This window comes from Coregonus clupeaformis, chromosome 1 (genome assembly GCF_020615455.1).
Source record: "Coregonus clupeaformis isolate EN_2021a chromosome 1, ASM2061545v1, whole genome shotgun sequence".
NCBI lineage: Eukaryota > Metazoa > Chordata > Actinopteri > Salmoniformes > Salmonidae > Coregonus > Coregonus clupeaformis.
This window is the reverse complement of record NC_059192.1, coordinates 88,805,053-88,826,504: the sequence shown is the minus strand read 5'-3', so window position 1 is coordinate 88,826,504 and position 21,452 is coordinate 88,805,053. Positions and strand designations below refer to the sequence as shown.

The 21,452-nt window shown below is 47.5% G+C and overlaps 1 protein-coding gene across 1 annotated transcript in view; it reads left to right on the top strand.

Moving 5' to 3' along the window:
* jmjd1cb (jumonji domain containing 1Cb) overlaps window positions 1-21,452 on the top strand; it is a gene marked incomplete at its 3' end in the record, with an annotated part of 147,138 nt that overhangs the window by 57,278 nt on the left and 68,408 nt on the right. Inside the window, 6 exon segments of the mRNA XM_045221610.1 lie at window positions 2,163-2,451; window positions 8,094-8,974; window positions 9,036-9,225; window positions 9,359-10,575; window positions 13,508-13,707; window positions 18,324-21,367. Of these exon segments, the coding sequence (XP_045077545.1) occupies window positions 2,163-2,451; window positions 8,094-8,974; window positions 9,036-9,225; window positions 9,359-10,575; window positions 13,508-13,707; window positions 18,324-21,367 (5,821 nt within the window).

The window sequence follows — 21,452 nt, the reverse complement described above, 5'->3', positions numbered from 1 at the left end:
TAGTAGTAGTAGTAGTAGTAGTAGTAGTAGTAGTAGTAGTAGTAGTAGTAGTAGTCCAGAGGTCTCCTCTCCTCCTCTATAATAGTAGTAGTAGTAGTAGTAGTAGTAGTAGTCCAGAGGTCTCCTCTCCTCCTCTATAGTAGTAGTAGTAGTAGTAGTAGTAGTAGTGGTAGTAGTAGTAGTAGTAGTCCAGAGGTCTCCTCTCCTCCTCTATAGTAGTAGTAGTAGTAGTAGTAGTAGTAGTCCAGAGGTCTCCTCTCCTCCTCTATAATAGTAGTAGTAGTAGTAGTAGTAGTAGTCCAGAGGTCTCCTCTCCTCCTCTATAATAGTAGTAGTAGTAGTAGTAGTAGTAGTAGTAGTGGTAGTAGTAGTAGTAGTCCAGAGGTCTCCTCTCCTCCTCTATAGTAGTAGTAGTAGTAGTAGTAGTAGTAGTCCAGAGGTCTCCTCTCCTCCTCTTTAGTAGTAGTCGTAGTATTCGTAGTAGTGCTCTTCCTCCTCTTTAGTAGTACTGTAGACTCAGCTGAGACGAGGCCTCCTCCTCCTCCTCCTCCTCTGTAGTAGTACTGCAGACTCAGCTGAGACGAGGCATCCTCCTCCTCCTCGTCCTCCTCCTCCTCCTCGTCCTCGTCCTCTGTAGTAGTACTGCAGACTCAGCTGAGACGAGGCATCCTCCTCCTCTTCGTCCTCCTCCTCGCCCTCGTCCTCTGTAGTAGTACTGTAGACTCAGCTAAGATAAGAGGCCTTCTCCTGATGTTGCAGTAGTTCTAGTGCCCTTTTCACACTGATCTGAACTGGGCTGGAATGGTCCATTTCAGCAGGGTTCCAGCAACTATGGTGTATGGGTAACCAGGCCAGCTCAGTAGAGCTCGTTGTGGCTCAGTAGTATGGTGGATGGGTAACCAGGCCAGCTCAGTAGAGCTCGTTGTGGCTCAGTAGTATGGTGGATGGGTAACCAGGCCAGCTCAGTAGAGCTCGGTGTGGCTCAGTAGTATGTAAAGTCCATATTAGCTCTTTCTCCAGCCACTGCATATCCCACCTTAGACTCTGGAGAGTTGAGATATTATATCACAGGACAGGTGATCATGATGGATGGATGAGATCTGGCCAGCCACAGGAACTCTCCTTTCAAGCTAAATTAGAAGTCTTAAAGAATGTTCCTGTGCTAAGTCAGGCAGCAGAGTAATAGTGCTGTAGCACTATTCTGTCCTTCTGTCCCATTGTGGATCATTCTGTCCTTCTTTCCCATTGTGGATCATTCTGTCCTTCTGTCCCATTGTGGATCATTCTGTTCTTCTCTCCCATTGTGGATCATTCTGTCCTTCTGTCCCATTGTGGATCATTCTGTCATTCTGTCCCATTGTGGATCATTCTGTCATTCTGTCCCGTTGTGGATCATTATGTTCTTCTCTCCCATTGTGGATCATTCTGTCCTTCTCTCCCATTGTGGATCATTCTGTTCTTCTTTCCCATTGTGGATCATTCTGTACTTCTTTCCCATTGTGGATCATTCTGTCATTCTCCCCCATTCTGGATCATTCTGTCCTTCTTTCCCATTGTGGATCATTCTGTCATTCTGTCCCATTGTGGATCATTCTGTTCTTCTGTCCCATTGTGGATCATTCTGTTCTTCTTTCCCATTGTGGATCATTCTGTACTTCTTTCCCATTGTGGATCATTCTGTTCTTCTCCCCCATTGTGGATCATTCTGTCCTTCTTTCCCATTGTGGATCATTCTGTTCTTCTTTCCCATTGTGGATCATTATTTCCTTCTTTCCCATTGTGGATCATTCTGTTCTTCTTTCCCATTGTGGATCATTATTTCCTTCTCTCCCATTGTGGATCATTCTGTCATTCTTTCCCATTGTGGATCATTCTGTCATTCTCTCCCATTGTGGATCATTCTGTCATTCTCTCCCATTGTGGATCAATCTGTCCTTCTTTCCCATTGTGGGTCATTCTGTCCTTCTTTCCCATTGTGGGTCATTCTGTCATTCTCTCCCATTGTGGATCATTCTGTCCTTCTCTCCCATTGTGGATCGTTCTTGTTGGTGAATTATCAAAAAAGATCAAATGTGACATCCTGAAACCCCTCTGTCTCTGTCCTCCTGTCACTAACCAACACCATCCTTGGTGTGTCTGTTCTCTGTCGTCAACCTCTACAGGGTCACTACACCCGCGCCCAAGCCAACAGCCCCAGACCAGTCATGAACTCCTCTGGTGGTGCGGTGAAGCAGGGGTCAGGGGTCACCACCCAGCAGCAGCAGGGTCAAGGTCAGGGCGGGTCCCAGAGCCAGCAAGCTCCAGCGCAGCACTCCCCTTGCCAGGGACAGACACAGCAGCAACGTGGCCCTCGCTTCTCCAGGAGGAAGGGATCTGACAGCAGTGTCCCTGATGATGACACCAAGGGCAAAGAAGACAAACTGGACAGCAACGAGAGAGCAAGGAGTGGAGGTGAGGTTGATGATGATGATGGGAGGTGAGGAAGAGGAGGATAGAGGGAGAGGTGAGGAGGAGGATAGAGGGAGAGGTGAGGAGGAGGATAGAGGGAGAGGTGAGGAGGAGGATAGAGGGAGAGGTGAGGAGGAGGAGGATAAAGGGAAAGGTGAGGAGGAGGATAAAGGGAGAGGTGAGGAGGAGGATAAAGGGAGAGGTGAGGAGGAGGAGGATAAAGGGAGAGGTGAGGAGGAGGAGGATAAAGGGAGAGGTGAGGAGGAGGAGGATAAAGGGAGAGGTGAGGAGGAGGAGGATAAAGGGAGAGGTGAGGAGGAGGAGGATAAAGGGAAAGGTGAGGAGGAGGATAGAGGGAGAGGTGAGGAGGAGGAGGAGGATAAAGGGAGAGGTGAGGAGGAGGAGGAGGATAAAGGGAGATGTGAGGAGGAGGAGGATAAAGGGAAAGATGAGGAGGAGGAGGAGGAGGAGGATAGAGGGAGAGGTGAGGAGGAGGAGGAGGAGGAGGATAGAGGGAGAGGTGAGGAGGAGGATAAAGGGAGAGGTGAGGAGGAGGAGGAGGATAAAGGGAGATGTGAGGAGGAGGAGGATAAAGGGAAAGATGAGGAGGAGGAGGAGGAGGAGGAGGAGGAGGAGGATAGAGGGAGAGGTGAGGAGGAGGAGGATAAAGGGAGAGGTGAGGAGGAGGAGGATAAAGGGAGAGGTGAGGAGGAGGATAAAGGGAGAGGTGAGGAGGAGGATAGAGGGAGAGGTGAGGAGGAGGAGGATAAAGGGAAAGGTGAGGAGGAGGAAGAGGAGGAGGAGGATAGAGGGAGAGGTGAGGAGGAGGAAGAGGAGGAGGAGGATAGAGGGAGAGGTGAGGAGGAGGAGGATAAAGGGAGAGGTGAGGAGGAGGAGGATAAAGGGAGAGGTGAGGAGGAGGAGGATAAAGGGAGAGGTGAGGAGGAGGATAAAGGGGGAGGTGAGGAGGAGGAGGATAACGGGAGAGGTGAGGAGGAGGAGGATAAAGGGAGAGGTGAGGAGGAGGATAGAGGGAGAGGTGAGGAGGAGGATAGAGGGAGAGGTGAGGAGGAGGATAAATAGCGAGGTGAGGAGGAGGAGGATAAAGGGAGAGGTGAGGAGGAGGAGGATAGAGGGAGAGGTGAGGAGGAGGAGGATAAAGGGAAAGGTGAGGAGGAGGAGGAGGATAGAGGGAGAGGTGAGGAGGAGGATAGAGGGAGAGGTGAGGAGGAGGAGAATAAAGGGAGAGGTGAGGAGGAGGAGGATAAAGGGAGAGGTGAGGAGGAGGAGGAGGATAGAGGGAAAGGTGAGGAGGAGGAGGAGGATAGAGGGAGAGGTGAGGAGGAGGAGGATAAAGGGAGAGGTGAGGAGGAGGAGGAGGATAGAGGGAGAGGTGAGGAGGAGGAGGAGGATAAAGGGAGAGGTGAGGAGGAGGAGGAGGAGGATAGAGGGAGAGGTGAGGAGGAGGAGGATAAAGGGAAAGGTGAGGAGGAGGAGGAGGATAGAGGGAGAGGTGAGGAGGAGGATAAAGGGAGAGGTGAGGAGGAGGAGGATAGAGGGAGAGGTGAGGAGGAGGAGGAGGATAGAGGGAGAGGTGAGGAGGAGTAGATGGTGAAGATGCAAAAAGAGTCTACTTGAATTCCACCTGTTTTATTCATGTACTGTATCATTAAACTGTTCCATTGACCTGAGAGGAGTAGAGCTGTAAAAGCTTTAGCAGTACAGTGCATTCAGAAAGGATTCAGACCCCTTGACTTTTTACACAATTTGTTACAGTACTGCCTTATTCTGAAATTGATTTAAATTGTTTTTTCCCCTCATCAATCTACACACAATACCCCATTATGACAAAGCAAAAACTGGGTTTTAGACATTTTGCAAATGTATACAAATATATATACTGAAATATAACATTTACATAAGTATTCAGACCCTTTACTCAGTACTTTGTTGAAGCACCTTAGGCAGCGATTACAGCCTCAAGTCTTCTTGAGTATGACGCTACAAGCTTGGCACACCTGTATTTGGGGAGTTTCTCCCATTCTTCTCTGCAGATCCTCGCAAGCTCTGTCCGGTTGGATGGGGAGTGTTGCTGCACAGCTATTTTCAGGTCTCTCCAGAGATGTTAGATCGGGTTCAAGTCCGGGCTCTAGCTGGGCTACTCAAGGACATTCAGAGACTTGTCTCGAAGCCACTCCTGTGTTGTCTTGGCTGTGTGCTTAGGGTCGTTGTCCTGTTGGAAGGTGAACCTTCGCCCCAGTCTGAGGTCCTGAGCGCTCTGGAGCAGGTTTTCATCAAGGATCTCTCTGTACTTTGCTCCATTCATCTTTCCTTCGATCCTGACTAGTCTCCCAGTCCATGCTGCTGAAAAACATCCCCACAGCATGATGCTGCCACCACCATGCTTCACCGTAGGGATGGTGCCAGGTTTCCTCCAGACGTGACGCTTGGCATTCAGGCCAAAGAGTTCAATCTTGGTTTCATCAGACCAGAACAAATCTTGTTTCTCATGGTCAGAGTCTTTAGGTGCCTTTTGGCAAAATCCAAGCAGGCCTTTTACTGAAGAGTGGCTTCCATCTGGCCACTCTACCATAAAGGCCTGATTGATGGAGTGCTGCAGAGATGGTTGTCCTTCTGGAAGGTTCTTCAATCTCCACCGAGAAACTCTGGAGCTCTGTCAGAGTGACCATCAGGTTCTTGGTCACCTCCCTGACCAAGGCCCTTCTCCCCCGATTGCTCAGTTTGGCCAGGCGGCCAGCTCTAGGAAGTGTCTTGGTGGTTCCAAACTTCTTCAATTTAAGAATCATGGAGGCCACTGTGTTCTTGGGGACCTTCAATGCTGCAGAAATGTTTTGGTACCCTTCCCCAGATTTGTGCCTTGACACAATCCTGTCTCGGACAATTCCTTCGACCTCATGGCTTGGTTTTTGCTCTGACATGCAATGTCAACTGTGGGACCTTAAGAACACAGCCATAAATAAAGAATGGTACCAACACATCCTCAGAGAGCAACTTCTCCCAACCATCCAAGAACAGTTTGGTGACGACAAATGCCTTTTCCAGCTTGATGGAGCACCTTGCCATAAGGCAAAAGTGATAACTAAGTGGCTCGGGGAACAAAACATCGACATTTTGGGTCCATGGCCAGGAAACTCCCCAGACCTTAATCCCATTGAGAACTTGTGGTCGATCCTCAAGAGGCGGGTGGACAAACAAAAACCCACAAATTCTGACAAACTCTAAGCATTGATTATGCAAGAATGGGCTGCCATCAGTCAGGATGTGGCCCAGAAGTTAATTGACAGCATGCCAGGGCGGATTGCAGAGGTCTTGGAAAAAGAAGGGTCAACACTGCAAATATTGACTCTTTGCATAAACTTAATGGAATTGTCAATAAAAGCCTTTGACACTTATGGAATACTTGTAATTATACTTCAGTATACCACAGTAACATCTGGCAAAAATATCTCATTACACTGAAGCAGCGAACTTTGTTAAGACCAATACTTGTGTCATTTTCAAAACTTTTGACCACGACTGTACATATAACTAGGAATAAAGTGAATAGGCAATAGGATAGATAATAAACAGTAGCAGCAGCGTATGTGATGAGTCAAAAGGGTTAGTACATGAAGGGTCAATGCAGATAGTTTGGGTAACTATTGGTTAACTATTTAACTAACTGTTCAGCAGTCTTAAGGCTTGGGGATAGAAGCTGTTCAGGGTCCTGTTGATTCCACACTTAGTGCATCCATAACACTTGCCATGTGGTAGCAGAGAGAACAGTCTATGACTTCGGTGGCTGGAGTCTTAGCATGTTTTGTCAATATGTTTATTGACCTGAAGACAGCAGAACACTGTTTAAGACTTGGAGTTGCTGATAAACTGCAGGAGTTATAACAGCAGTCTAGGAGCATTACTCCCTACTCTAGGAGCATTACTCCCTACTCTAGGAGCATTACTCCCTACTCTAGGAGCATTACTCCCTACTCTAGAAGCATTACTCCCTACTCTAGGAGCATTACTCCCTACTCTAGGAGCATTACTCCCTACTCTAGGAGCATTACTCCCTACTCTAGGAGCATTACTCCCTACTCTAGGAGCATTACTCCCTACTCTAGAAGCATTACTCCCTACTCTAGGAGCATTACTCCCTACTCTAGGAGCATTACTCCCTACTCTAGGAGCATTACTCCCTACTCTAGGAGCATTACTCCCTACTCTAGGAGCATTACTCCTTACTCTAGGAGCATTACTCCCTAATCTAGGAGCATTACTCCCTACTCTAGAAGCATTACTCCCTACTCTAGGAGCATTACTCCCTACTCTAGGAGCATTACCCCCTACTCTAGGAGCATTACTCCCTACTCTAGGAGCATTACTCCCTACTCTAGGAGCATTACTCCCTACTCTAGGAGCATTACTCCCTACTCTAGGAGCATTACTCCCTACTCTAGGAGCATTACTCCCTACGCTAGGAGCATTACTCCCTACTCTAGGAGCATTACTCCCTACTCTAGCAACCAGATGAGGGTATCTGTGTCCTTTACGTCCAGGACTGTAGCAGACTCTGGCCAAGGTTCTCCAAGAACATTGTCTGTGTGCCAGAAGGACAGATACAGGAAGTGCTGGATGGTCTTAGAGAAATGTACAGTGTGTATAAATGTAAGTAGGCTCATCTATCATATGTGTAATGCAGCACTTAGGATCCAATCAGGGTTTAATGGAAGAGGAGGATGACATCATGTTAGAGACATCAGCTACACAGCTCCATTCATCACGTTAACACACTGCTTAAAGACCCGTTAGGGCTGCGTCCCAAATGTCACCCTTTTCACTATATAGTGCACTGCTTTTGACCAGGGCTCATAATGCACTATATAGGGAATAGGGTGCCATTTGGGACACAGTCTAGGACTGATGCTGTGTTCTGCTACCTGTCATTTAGACTTCTCTAATATATTACCCTTCTATGATTCATCTCTCCAGACTTCTCTAATATATTACCCTTCTATGATTCATCTCTCCAGACTTCTCTAATATATTACCCTTCTATGATTCATCTCTCCAGACTTCTCTAATATATTACCCTTCTATGATTCATCTCTCCAGACTTCTCTAATATATTACCCTTCTATGATTCATCTCTCCAGACTTCTCTAATATATTACCCTTCTATGATTCATCTCTCCAGACTTCTCTAATATATTACCCTCCTATGATTCATCTCTCCAGACTTCTCTAATATATTACCCTTCTATGATTCATCTCTCCAGACTTCTCTAATATATTACCCTTCTATGATTCATCTCTCCAGACTTCTCTAATATATTACCCTTCTATGATTCATCTCTCCAGACTTCTCTAATATATTACCCTCCTATGATTCATCTCTCCAGACTTCTCTAATATATTACCCTCCTATGATTCATCTCTCCAGACTTCTCTAATATATTATCCTTCTATGATTCATCTCTCCAGACTTCTCTAATATATTACCCTCCTATGATTCATTTCTCCAGACTTCTCTAATATATTATCCTTCTATGATTCATCTCTCCAGACTTCTCTAATATATTACCCTTCTATGATTCATCTCTCCAGACTTCTCTAATATATTACCCTCCTATGATTCATCTCTCCAGACTTGTCTAAAAGTATGAGCAGCAAGCAGATGGCTGTGAACAAGCGGAGGAAAGCGGAGGAGGAAGAGGAGAAGAAATCAGGTTTGAAAAGACTGAAAACCGAGACGACAGTGAGGTCAGACTTCTCTGAGGGCAGTGACTCTGAGATGTCTACCAAGAGAACCAGGACGGCAGACTCCTCCTCTGAGGAGGAGCTAAAAGGAAAGGCCGGCCAGGAGCGGCACAAGACCCAGGGTTCTAAGACTGGGAAGGAGTCTGCTCTGATAGGCTGTCTCTCCCCCTGGGGTGAGGAGCTTCAGAAGGCGGAGTCTCAGCCGTCGTCAGCCGACAGGGAGCAGAGGTCATCCCAGCGACAGGGGGAGCGGTCTCCCCTGCAACAGCAGCAGCCCCCTCCCCTGGCCTCCTCCTCCCTGGGCTCTGCCCCCTCTGAGGGCCAAGGGGAGGGCATCATAGAGACCAACAGCACTATGAAAGCCCCCTCCCAGACCCATCCCCAGTCCAAGGACCAGTACACCAGCGTTGGGGTGGCCACCAGGACCCAGACCCCCTCTCAGTATGTAATCGACATCACAGCAGAGGACGCTAACGCACACATGGCCTCCCAGGAGAACTCTGAGGCCGTCTCGGCCCTGCTGGCCTCCCAGAATCCATCTGAGCCCTCCTACATCTCTGAGCCCAGCAGACATTTGGTGCTAAACCCCCCTGTGTCCCCTTCCTCTCCCCTTCGTAAGAGCCCCTCAGAGTGTAACCTACGGAACCAGCCTCCCTCGGTGTCAGAGTGTAACCTACGGAACCAGCCTCCCTCGGTGTCAGAGTGTAACCTACGGAACCAGCCTCCCTCGGTGTCAGAGTGTAACCTCACGGAACCAGCCTCCTTCGGTGTCAGAGTGTAACCTACGGAACCAGCCTCCCTCAGTGTCAGAGTGTAACCTACGGAACCAGCCTCCCTCGGTGTCAGAGTGTAACCTACGGAACCAGCCTCCCTCAGTGTCAGAGTGTAACCTACGGAACCAGCCTCCCTCGGTGTCAGAGTGTAACCTACGGAACCAGCCTCCCTCGGTGTCAGAGTGTAACCTACGGAACCAGCCTCCCTCAGTGTCCGAGTGTAACCTACGGAACCAGCCTCCTCGGTGTCAGAGTGTAACCTACGGAACCAGCCTCCCTCGGTGTCAGAGTGTAACCTACGGAACCAGCCTCCCTCGGTGTCAGAGTGTAACCTACGGAACCAGCCTCCCCCAGTTTCAGAGTGTAACCTACGGAACCAGCCTCCTCGGTGTCCGAGTGTAACCTACGGAACCAGCCTCCCTCGGTGTCCGAGTGTAACCTACGGAACCAGCCTCCCTCGGTGTCAGAGTGTAACCTACGGAACCAGCCTCCCTCAGTGTCCGAGTGTAACCTACGGAACCAGCCTCCCTCGGTGTCAGAGTGTAACCTACGGAACCAGCCTCCCTCGGTGTCAGAGTGTAACCTACGGAACCAGCCTCCCTCAGTGTCAGAGTGTAACCTACGGAACCAGCCTCCCTCGGTGTCAGAGTGTAACCTACGGAACCAGCCTCCCTCGGTGTCCGAGTGTAGGAAGCCAGAGATAGAGCAGCAGCACATAGCAGGGAGCCTGGGCAGTAAGATAGGGTTTGTCCATTCAGTGGTGATCAGACCTATAACATCAGTCAGTGAGTCTGCTGCTGTAGCAGAGAGAGAGAAGGTTCAGCAGCAGCTATATTCCTCCATGGTGCCCTGCATTAAGAACGCCTCATTGGCTGACGAGGCCAGGAAGTGGCACAAGCTAAGCCCCTCCCCTGATGTCCCCAAGCCCCTCCCCTCCCCAGAGGCCCTGAAGCCTAAGCCCCTCTGCTCCTCTGACATCATCAAGTCTAAAACACACAGTGTTCTGGAGACTGGGTCTAAACCCAAACCCCTCACCTCCCCGGAGGTGTCCAAGCATAAAGTCCGTTACCCGGACAACCCCCCTCGCTCCAGCTTTAAGCCCGTCCTGGCCCGAGGGACAGCGTCGCCAGGTTCTTGCACTAAGAGCCCGCTAATCATTGATAAGAAGGAGCTTTTCACCGTGTACCGGGACCCTGCGCTGGTCCGTCCCGACCAGGAGTCCAACCACGTGTCCTATCTGCACCCCCAGCTCCACCCCCACCACCTCACCTCTCACCTCCTGCCCTCCTCCCACTCCCACCACCTCCTCTCCGGGGTGCTCTCTGGCCTGCCTCCAGGCCCCCTGCTGGGGGGTCATCCCCGTCTAGACTCCTCAGGGCTGGGGCACCTGGGTCTAGCCCAACACCCCCAGCCCCCTGGATCCCTGCTTTCCCAGACACACAGCCACACCTCAGCCTCATACAACCAGCTGGGGCTGTACCCCATTATCTGGCAGTACCCCAACGGGACCCGCTCCTACCCCCCAGGACTCAACATGCCCGGGTCCAAGTGGGTGCACCCCGAAAACACTGTAAACTCTGAGACCAACATGAGGAGGGTGAGTACCAAACAGCCAGATTCTATTCTTCTACAACTCTTCTTCCTGTTCTACTACTGCTTCTATTATGACGTCTTCCTAGCAACAGTAGCATAGCAACTATGCTCATGTTGCCAGTTTAAACAGCTTGCTGCTGTAGCATTTAAACTATGCTCATGTTGCCAGTTTAAACAGCTTGCTGCTGTAGCATTTAAACTATGCTCATGTTGCCAGTTTAAACAGCTAGCTGCTGTAGCATTTAAACTATGCTCATGTTGCCAGTTTAAACAGCTAGCTGCTGTAGCATTTAAACTATGCTCATGTTGCCAGTTTAAACAGCTAGCTGCTGTAGCATTTAAACTATGCTCATGTTGCCAGTTTAAACAGCTAGCTACTGTAGCATATCTCTCATGTTCAGTTTGTAAAGACCACTGTCCTGAGTTTTCAGGTTATTTGTTATTCTGTTCTGTTAGTAGGTAGGGGATATCCTAGTTAAAGGTTCTGTTAGTAGGTAGGGGATATCCTAGTTATAGGTTATGTTAGTAGGTAGGGGATATCCTAGTTATAGGTTCTGTTAGTAGGTAGGGGATATCCTAGTTATAGGTTCTGTTAGTAGGTAGGGGATATCCTAGTTAAAGGTTATGTTAGTAGGTAGGGGATATCCTAGTTATAGGTTATGTTAGTAGGTAGGGGATATCCTAGTTATAGGTTCTGTTAGTAGGTAGGGGATATCCTAGTTATAGGTTCTGTTAGTAGGTAGGGGATATCCTAGTTAAAGGTTATGTTAGTAGGTAGGGGATATCCTAGTTAAAGGTTCTGTTAGTAGGTAGGGGATATCCTAGTTATAGGTTCTGTTAGTAGGTAGGGGATATCCTAGTTAAAGGTTATGTTAGTAGGTAGGGGATATCCTAGTTAAAGGTTCTGTTAGTAGGTAGGGGATATCCTAGTTATAGGTTATGTTAGTAGGTAGGGGATATCCTAGTTAAAGGTTATGTTAGTAGGTAGGGGATATCCTAGTTATAGGTTCTGTTAGTAGGTAGGGGATATCCTAGTTAAAGGTTCTGTTAGTAGGTAGGGGATATCCTAGTTATAGGTTCTGTTAGTAGGTAGGGGATATCCTAGTTAAAGGTTCTGTTAGTAGGTAGGGGATATCCTAGTTAAAGGTTCTGTTAGTAGGTAGGGGATATCCTAGTTAAAGGTTATGTTAGTAGGTAGGGGATATCCTAGTTAAAGGTTCTGTTAGTAGGTAGGGGATATCCTAGTTAAAGGTTCTGTTAGTAGGTAGGGGATATCCTAGTTAAAGGTTCTGTTAGTAGGTAGGGGATATCCTAGTTATAGGTTCTGTTAGTAGGTAGGGGATATCCTAGTTAAAGGTTCTGTTAGTAGGTAGGGGATATCCTAGCTATAGGTTCTGTTAGTAGGTAGGGGATATCCTAGTTATAGGTTCTGTTAGTAGGTAGGGGATATCCTAGTTATAGGTTCTGTTAGTAGGTAGGGGATATCCTAGTTATAGGTTCTGTTAGTAGGTAGGGGATATCCTAGTTATAGGTTCTGTTAGTAGGTAGGGGATATCCTAGTTATAGGTTCTGTTAGTAGGTAGGGGGATATCCTAGTTATAGGTTCTGTTAGTAGGTGGGGATATCCTAGTTAAAGGTTCTGTTAGTAGGTAGGGGATATCCTAGTTATAGGTTCTGTTAGTAGGTAGGGGATATCCTAGTTATAGGTTCTGTTAGTAGGTAGGGGATATCCTAGTTAAAGGTTCTGTTAGTAGGTAGGGGATATCCTAGTTATAGGTTCTGTTAGTAGGTAGGGGATATCCTAGTTATAGGTTCTGTTAGTAGGTAGGGGATATCCTAGTTATAGGTTCTGTTAGTAGGTAGGGGATATCCTAGTTATAGGTTCTGTTAGTAGGTAGGGGATATCCTAGTTAAAGGTTCTGTTAGTAGGTAGGGGATATCCTAGTTAAAGGTTCTGTTAGTAGGTAGGGGATATCCTAGTTAAAGGTTCTGTTAGTAGGTAGGGGATATCCTAGTTAAAGGTTCTGTTAGTAGGTAGGGGATATCCTAGTTATAGGTTCTGTTAGTAGGTAGGGGATATCCTAGTTAAAGGTTATGTTAGTAGCTTGTAGGTAGGGATATCCTAGTTATAGGTTCTGTTAGTAGGTAGGGGATATCCTAGTTATAGGTTCTGTTAGTAGGTAGGGGATATCCTAGTTATAGGTTCTGTTAGTAGGTAGGGGATATCCTAGTTATAGGTTATGTTAGTAGGTAGGGATATCCTAGTTATAGGTTTCGTTAGTAGGAGGATATCCTAGTTAAAGGTTCTGTTAGTAGGTAGGGGATATCCTAGTTATAGGTTCTGTTAGTAGGTAGGGGATATCCTAGTTAAAGGTTCTGTTAGTAGGTAGGGGATATCCTAGTTATAGGTTCTGTTAGTAGGTAGGGGATATCCTAGTTATAGGTTATGTTAGTAGGTAGGGGATATCCTAGTTAAAGGTTCTGTTAGTAGGTAATGTGTTACCTCCAGTTCACATCTACCAGTCCTGTATGTCTGGGTCTGACCCTGTCTGTCTCTCTGTATGTTGTTAGACTGACCCTGTCTGTCTCTCTGTATATCTGGGTCTGACCCTGTCTGTCTCTCTGTATGTCTGGGTCTGACCCCTGTCTGTCTCTCTGTATGTTGTTAGACTGACCCTGTCTGTCTCTCTGTATGTTGTTAGACTGACCCTGTCTGTCTCTCTGTATGTCTGGGTCTGACCCTGTCTGTCTCTCTGTATGTTGTTAGACTGACCCTGTCTGTCTCTCTGTACGTTGTTAGACTGACCCTGTCTGTCTCTCTGTATGTTGTTAGACTGACCCTGTCTGTCTCTCTGTATGTCTGGGTCTGACCCTGTCTGTCTCTCTGTACGTTGTTAGACTGACCCTGTCTGTCTCTCTGTACGTTGTTGTGCCAGAACACGGCCAGCCCTTGGCTGCACCACCAGCACCCTGTCTCCTCCTCTGACAGCCTGGGCCTACTGAGCCACGTCCCGGTCCCGGTCCGCCCAGCCAGCGCCGACCCTCACCGGTCCGACCCCCACCGGCTCATCAAGATCAACCCTCACGCCAGCCCCCCTCTGCCCCTGTCCAAGACCGCTGGAGATCTTCACAAGGAGTGAGTCGTCACTGTTCAGTTCAGCCCCTTAGACACTCACACACACAGTAGACACACACACACACACGGACGAAGACACACACACACACACACACAGGAACACACACACACACACGGACGAAGACAACACACACACACACACACACACACACAGGATATCATATAGTCATATCATATAGTCATGTCATATCATATAGTCATCATATATTAATGTCATATCATATAGTCATATCATATATTAATGTCATATCATATATTAATGTCATATCATATATTAATGTCATATCATATAGTCATATCATATATTAATGTCATATCATGTATTAATGTCATATCCACTACTGGTCAAAAGTTTTAGAACACCTACTTATTCAAGGGTTTTTCTTTATTTTCACTATTTTCTACATTCACTGCACTTGATGAAACGTTCAATGTTTTTTAAATGTTCCGTATTAACTGACCTTCATGTCTTAAAGTAATGATGGACTGTTGTTTCTCTTTGCTTATTTGAGCTGTTCTTGCAATAATATAGACTTACCAAATAGGGCTATCTTCTGTATACCCCCCCCCCGCCTTGTCACAACACAACTGATTGGCTCAAACGCATTAAGAAGGAAAGAAATTCCACAAATTAACTTTTAAAAAGGCACACCTGTTAATTGAAATGCATTCCAGGTGACTACCTCATGAAGCTGGTTGAGAGAATGCCAAGAATGTGCAAAGCTGTCATCAATGTGGTCCTCTGTAGCTCAGCTGGTAGAGCACGGCGCTTATAACGCCAAGGTAGTGGGTTCGATCCCCGGGACCACCCATACACAAAAAAATTTATGCACGCATGACTGTAAGTCGCTTTGGATAAAAGCGTCTGCTAAATGGCATATTATATTATTATTATTATTATCAAGGCAAAGGGTGGCTACTTTGAAGAATTTGTTTAACACTTTTTTGGTTACTACATGATTCCATATGTGTTATTTCATAGTTTTGATGTAGTCACTATTATTCTACAATGTAAAAAATAGTACAAATAAAGAAAAACCCTTGAATGAGTAGGTGTTCTAAAACTTTTGACCGGTAGTGTGGTCATATCGTATAGTCCTGTTGTATAGTCCTGTTGTATAGTCCTGTCGTGACATATAGTCGTGTCAGGTCATATAGTCATAGTCATATCATATAGTCATGGTCATATCAAATAGTAATATCATATAATCATATAGTCATATCATCATTTGGTATTTTATTAGGAAAGCAGCAGCTCCTCTTCCTGGGGTCCAGAACACAGAACATGAGATAATACAGAACATTAATAAACAAGAACAGCTCAAGGACAGAACTACATATATTTTAAAATGGCACACATAGCCTACACATCAATACATACACACAAAATATCTAGGTCAAGTAGGGGAGAAGCGTTGTGCCGTGAGGTGTTGCTTTATATGTTTTTTGAAACCAGGTTTGCTGTATATTTGAGCAATATGAGATGGGAGTTCCATGCATTAATGGCTCTATTAAATACTGTATGCTTTCTTGGATATGTTCTGGCTTTGGGGGACTGTGAATAGACCCTTGGTGGCATGTCTGGTGGGGTTAGTGTGTGTGTCAGATGAGTGTAAGTTGACTATGCAAACAATTTGGAATGTTTAACACATTGTTTGTTATAAAAAGTGATGCAGTCAGTCTCTCCTCAACTCTTAGCCAAGAGAGACTGTTATGCATAGTATTAATATTAGTCCTCTGATTACAATGAAGAGCAAGACGTGCCGCTCTGTTCTGGGCCAGCTGCAGCTTAACTAGGTCTTTCCTTGCAGCGCTCGACCACACGACTGGACAATAATCACGATAAGATAAAACTAGAGTCTGCAGGACTTGCTTTGTGGAGTGTGGTGTCAAAAAAGCAGAGCATCTCTTTATTATGGACAGACCTCTCCCCATCTTTACAACCATTGAATCTCTATATTTTGACCATGACAGTTTACAATCTAAGGTGACACCAAGTAATTTACTCTCCTCAACTTGTTCAACAGCCACACCATTCATTACCAGATTCAGCTGAGGTCTAGAACTTAGGGAATTATTTGTACGAATACAATGCTCTTAGTTTTAGAGATGTTCAGGACCAGTTTATTACTGGCCACCCATTCCAAAACAGACTGCAACTCTTTGTTAAGGGTTTCAGTGACTTCATTAGCTGTGGTTGCTGATTCGTATATGGTTGAATCATCAGCGTACATGGACACACATGCTTTGTTTAATGCCAGTGGCAGGTCATTGGTAAAAATAGAAAATAGTAGAGGGCCTAGAGTGCTGCCCTGCGGTACACCACACTTTATATGTTTGACATTAGAGAAGCTACCATTAAAGAAAACCCTTTGAGTTCTATTAGATAGATAGCTCTGAATCCACGATATGGCAGAGGTTGAAAAGCCATAACACATACGTTTTTTTCAACTACAGGTTATGGTCAATAATATCAAAGGCTGCACTGAAATCTAACAGTACAGCTCCCACAATCTTCTTATTATCAATTTCTTTCAACCAATCATCAGTCATTGGTGTCAGTGCAGTACATGTTGAGTGCCCTTCTCTATAAGCATGCTGAAAGTCTGTTGTTAATTTGTTTACAGAGAAATAGCATTGTATTTGGTTAAACATCATTATTTTCCAACAGTTTGCTAAGAGCTGGCAGCAAGCTGATTAGGTTCGCTGTTAGAACCAGTAAAGGCCGCTTTACCATAGTCATATCATCATATATAGTCATCATATATAGTCATATCATATAGTCAAATAGTCATATCATATAATCAAATAGTCATATACAGTGGGGGAAAAAAGTATTTAGTCAGCCACCAATTGTGCAAGTTCGCCCACTTAAAAAGATGAGAGAGGCCTGCAATTTTCATCATAGGTACACGTCAACTATGACAGACAAATTGAGATTTTTTTTCCAGAAAATCACATTGTAGGATTTTTAATGAATTTATTTGCAAATTAGGGTGGAAAATAAGTATTTGGTCACCTACAAACAAGCAAGATTTCTGGCTCTCACAGACCTGTAACTTCTTCTTTAAGAGGCTCCTCTGTCCTCCACTCGTTACCTGTATTAATGGCACCTGTTTGAACTTGTTATCAGTATAAAAGACACCTGTCCACAACCTCAAACAGTCACACTCCAAACTCCACTATGGCCAAGACCAAAGAGCTGTCAAAGGACACCAGAAACAAAATTGTAGACCTGCACCAGGCTGGGAAGACTGAATCTGCAATAGGTAAGCAGCTTGGTTTGAAGAAATCAACTGTGGGAGCAATTATTAGGAAATGGAAGACATACAAGACCACTGATAATCTCCCTCGATCTGGGGCTCCACGCAAGATCTCACCCCGTGGGGTCAAAATGATCACAAGAACGGTGAACAAAAATCCCAGAACCACACGGGGGGGACCTAGTGAATGACCTGCAGAGAGCTGGGACCAAAGTAACAAAGCCTACCATCAGTAACACACTACGCCGCCAGGGACTCAAATCCTGCAGTGCCAGACATGTCCCCCCTGCTTAAGCCAGTACATGTCCAGGCCCGTCTGAAGTTTGCTAGAGTGCATTTGGATGATCCAGAAGAGGATTGGGAGAATGTCATATGGTCAGATGAAACCAAAATAGAACTTGTTGGTAAAAACTCAACTCGTCGTGTTTGGAGGACAAAGAATGCTGAGTTGCATCCAAAGAACACCATACCTACTGTGAAGCATGGGGGTGGAAACATCATGCTTTGGGGCTGTTTTTCTGCAAAGGGACCAGGACGACTGATCCGTGTAAAGGAAAGAGTGAATGGGGCCATGTATCGTGAGATTTTGAGTGAAAACCTCCTTCCATCAGCAAGGGCATTGAAGATGAAACGTGACTGGGTCTTTCAGCATGATAATGATCCCAAACACACCGCCCGGGCAACGAAGGAGTGCCTTCGTAAGAATCATTTCAAGGTCCTGGAGTGGCCTAGCCAGTCTCCAGATCTCAACCCCATAGAAAATCTTTGGAGGGAGTTGAAAGTCTGTGTTGCCCAGCGACAGCCCCAAAACATCACTGCTCTAGAGGAGATCTGCATGGAGGAATGGGCCAAAATACCAGCAACAGTGTGTGAAAACCTTGTGAAGACTTACAGAAAACGTTTGACCTGTGTCATTGCCAACAAAGGGTATATAATAAAGTATTGAGAAACTTTTGTTATTGACCAAATACTTATTTTCCACCATAATTTGCAAATAAATTCATTAAAAATCCTACAATGTGATTTTCTGGAAATGTTTTTCTCATTTTGTCTGTCATAGTTGACGTGTACCTATGATGAAAATTACAGGCCTCTCTCATCTTTTTAAGTAGGAGAACTTGCACAATTGGTGGCTGACTAAATACTTTTTCCCCCACTGTAATCATATCATATAGTCATATCATAAAGTGTTTACTTGGAAATTAACTGAATCATTATTATATTTACTAGGAAATTAACTGAATCGTTATTATATTTACTAGGAAATTAACTGAATCATTAGTATATTTATTAGGAAACAGCCTGTGATGCCTGTCTGGTCTGTAGCTGAATGGTGTTTATGTCTCTCCTCAGGGAGTTGGACAAGGGTTTTGTGGACCCCATCCGAACCATCACTCTGGCCCACCTGAAGCAGGAGCAGGACCGCAGCAGAACCCCGACCGGGAAGGACGGTCACCTGCACCACCTCTACCTGGAGGCCCAGCATAAACAGCAGCAACAGAGGATGGTCCAGCAGCAGCAGGACGCAGGGGAGAGGGACCGGGCCAGTAAGTACAAGGAGGAGAACAGACGAATCCTCCAGGAGAGCATCGAGGTGGCCCCCTTCACCGCTAAGATCCGCTCCAGTGAGACTGACAGGGAGCCTAACCCATACCGCCGGATCCCCTCGCTCCCCTCCCTGCCCCACCCCCACCCCCAGCGCCTCCATCAGGAGAAGGAGACGGAGCAGCCTGCAGCAGACCTGTATCAGTTTAAACAGCAGGCCGTGTCCCAGCACAGTCTCCCCCAGAGTAACTACTTCACTACCCTGTCCAACAGTGTGGTCAACGAGCCGCCACGTCTCTACCCCTCTAAAGAGCTCAACACGTACTTTGAGAAGGTGAGCAGGGAGCAGGGCTCAGCAGCAACCTCTAGTCTCTCTCTGGGGGGAACGTTCAGGTCCAAACCCCCTCCTCTCATCAAACACCAGCATGATGGGGAGGGTCTGGTAGGGAAGATATCAGAGCAGCTGAACCAGCAGGTTGGCCTATCCACCGTGCAGAGGTATCCTCTCAGTACCATAGTCAGCCCTGTTAGTCCAGATATCTCCCCTTCCTCCAGTCAGACCCAGAGTCAGACCCAGAGTCAGACCCAGAGTCAGACCCAGCTAAGGTGTATGCCAGCTCTGCACCGCGCCCCCGTGTTCCACCCTCCTATCCAGAAGACACTGGACAGGAAGGAGACGGGCTACGGCCGTCTGTCTCCACCCACCCTGACCCCCATCCAGCCAGTCAGCTCGGCCAGTAAGGTGTCTGAGCAGCAGAAACCGCCCACCCTTCTGCCCGAGCTACGGGAGGTCAGCGCCGTGTGTAAGGGCGGGGCAGCGATGACCTCATCCGAGGTGTTGCGAGCCAGCGACTCTCAGAGCCATGACAAGCTGGGATGGCATTCTGAGAGGAGCCACGGCAGGAAGCCCGGGGCCACCACGCCGTCTGTCATCGTCCGGCCCTCTACGTGTATTAAGTACGACGGCTCGCCAGGCGCCAAGACCTCTTCTTCGGCCAAGGACTCTCTGACGGGGAGGATGTTCCCAGGCGGTGGGCCTCAGACAGTCTGCCTGAAACTGGCCGAGGAGAGAGAGAGAGACAGGGAGTCTGGAGGGAAGGTGATCCTGCCAAGCACTAACTTGGAGGAGGCAGTCTGCGTGCAACAGTACAAGAACAACTTTATTAGAGTGTCCCAGTCTCAGGGAACCTTTCCAGTCTCTGTCTCGGCTGCTGCCAACTCTGTGTGCAATATGAGGAGCGATGTGACCACGTCAGCCTCCAACATGGCCTCCTACAGTGTGCTGTGTAGAAGAGAAGAGAGGACCTACTGTGGGTCCAAAACCTCCAGCAGTAGCAGGACAGAGAGCTGTGGCCCCCAGGGCAGGGCCTTCCACTCAGGGCCTGGGTTAGGGCCAGGGGCTGAGCTCCAGCAACAGGAGGGGGGCTCCTCCAGGACCTCATCCCCCAACCTGCACCCCGGGCCCAGACCCAGCCTGGCCAGCAGCACCCAGGTCTCTCCCAGCCCCAGCCTGTCCTACTCTGGGAGCTTTATCCATCTGAAGAAGCACAAGGCAGCGTTAGCAGCAGCCCAGCAGTCCAGAGGCCCTAGCAGCAGCTCCAGCGGTAGTGGTTCTGAGAGCCTCCACATCTCCCCTCCACCTCCCCTTGCCTCAGCCTCAGCCCAGGACCACAGAACCACAGCAAGCCCAGGACCACAGCAAGCAGGAGCTAGCCCCAGCCCTGGCCCCCTCCCCAATGGCCAGCCAGCCCAGATGAACCAGAGCCAGTCTCAACCCAACTACCACAAGCTGAAGAAGGCCTGGCTAACCAGACACTCAGAGGAGGGCAGTAACAGGAATATTAACACTATGATTAAAACAGAGGAGGGCAGTAACAGGAATATTAACACTATGATTAAAACAGAGGAGGATAGTAACAGGAATGTTAACACTATGATTAAAACCGAGGACAGTAACACTATGATTAAAACAGAGGAGGCTGATAAGTCTGTTACCAGCACTGTGAACCCCTCTGTGTCTAAGTCTGTTACCAGCACTGTGAACCCCTCTGTGTCTAAGTCTGTTACCAGCACTGTGAGCCCCTCTGTGTCTAAGTCTGTTACCACCACTGTGAGCCCCTCTGTGTCTAAGTCTGTTACCACCACTGTGAGCCCCTCTGTGTCTAAGTCTGTTACCACCACTGTGAGCCCCTCTGTGTCTAAGTCTGTTACCACCACTGTGAGCCCCTCTGTGTCTAAGTCTGTTACCAGCACTGTGAGCCCCTCTGTGTCTAAGTCTGTTACCACCACTGTGAGCCCCTCTGTGTCTAAGTCTGTTACCACCACTGTGAGCCCCTCTGTGTCGAAGTCTGTTACCACCACTGTGAGCCCCTCTGTGTCTAAGTCTGTTACCACCACTGTGAGCCCCTCTGTGTCTAAGTCTGTTACCACCACTGTGAGCCCCTCTGTGTCTAAGTCTGTTACCACCACTGTGAGCCCTTCTGTGTCTGAGATGGAGATGATCAAGCCTTGCACCGTCACTCTGATTGCCTCCACCTCCAGTGACGTGGAGATGAAGATTGAAGAGGTCAAAGGTCAGGAGGACAAGATGGCCGCTGAGGACAGGAATACGCGGCGCGGGAGCAAGAGGACGTATGACCACGACTCGGCCTCGGAGAGCGGAGAGGACTCTGACGCCAGCGAGAGCAGCAAGCAGGAGCAGAGGGCTAAGAGACAGCCCAAACCCACCTACAAGAAGAAACAGAACGACCTGCAGAAGAGGAAAGGAGAGGGAGAGAAAGCGGAGGAGGAGAAAGCCAACAGCATCTTCCGGAGCGCCAGGGAGAAGACCAAGCTCAAACTGGCCAGCAGCAGTAAGTCTAGCAGGAAAGGGACATTTCATATTCAACTTCTCCAGCACCACCCCAACATTAACATGGAAACATGGAGCATTTCTAT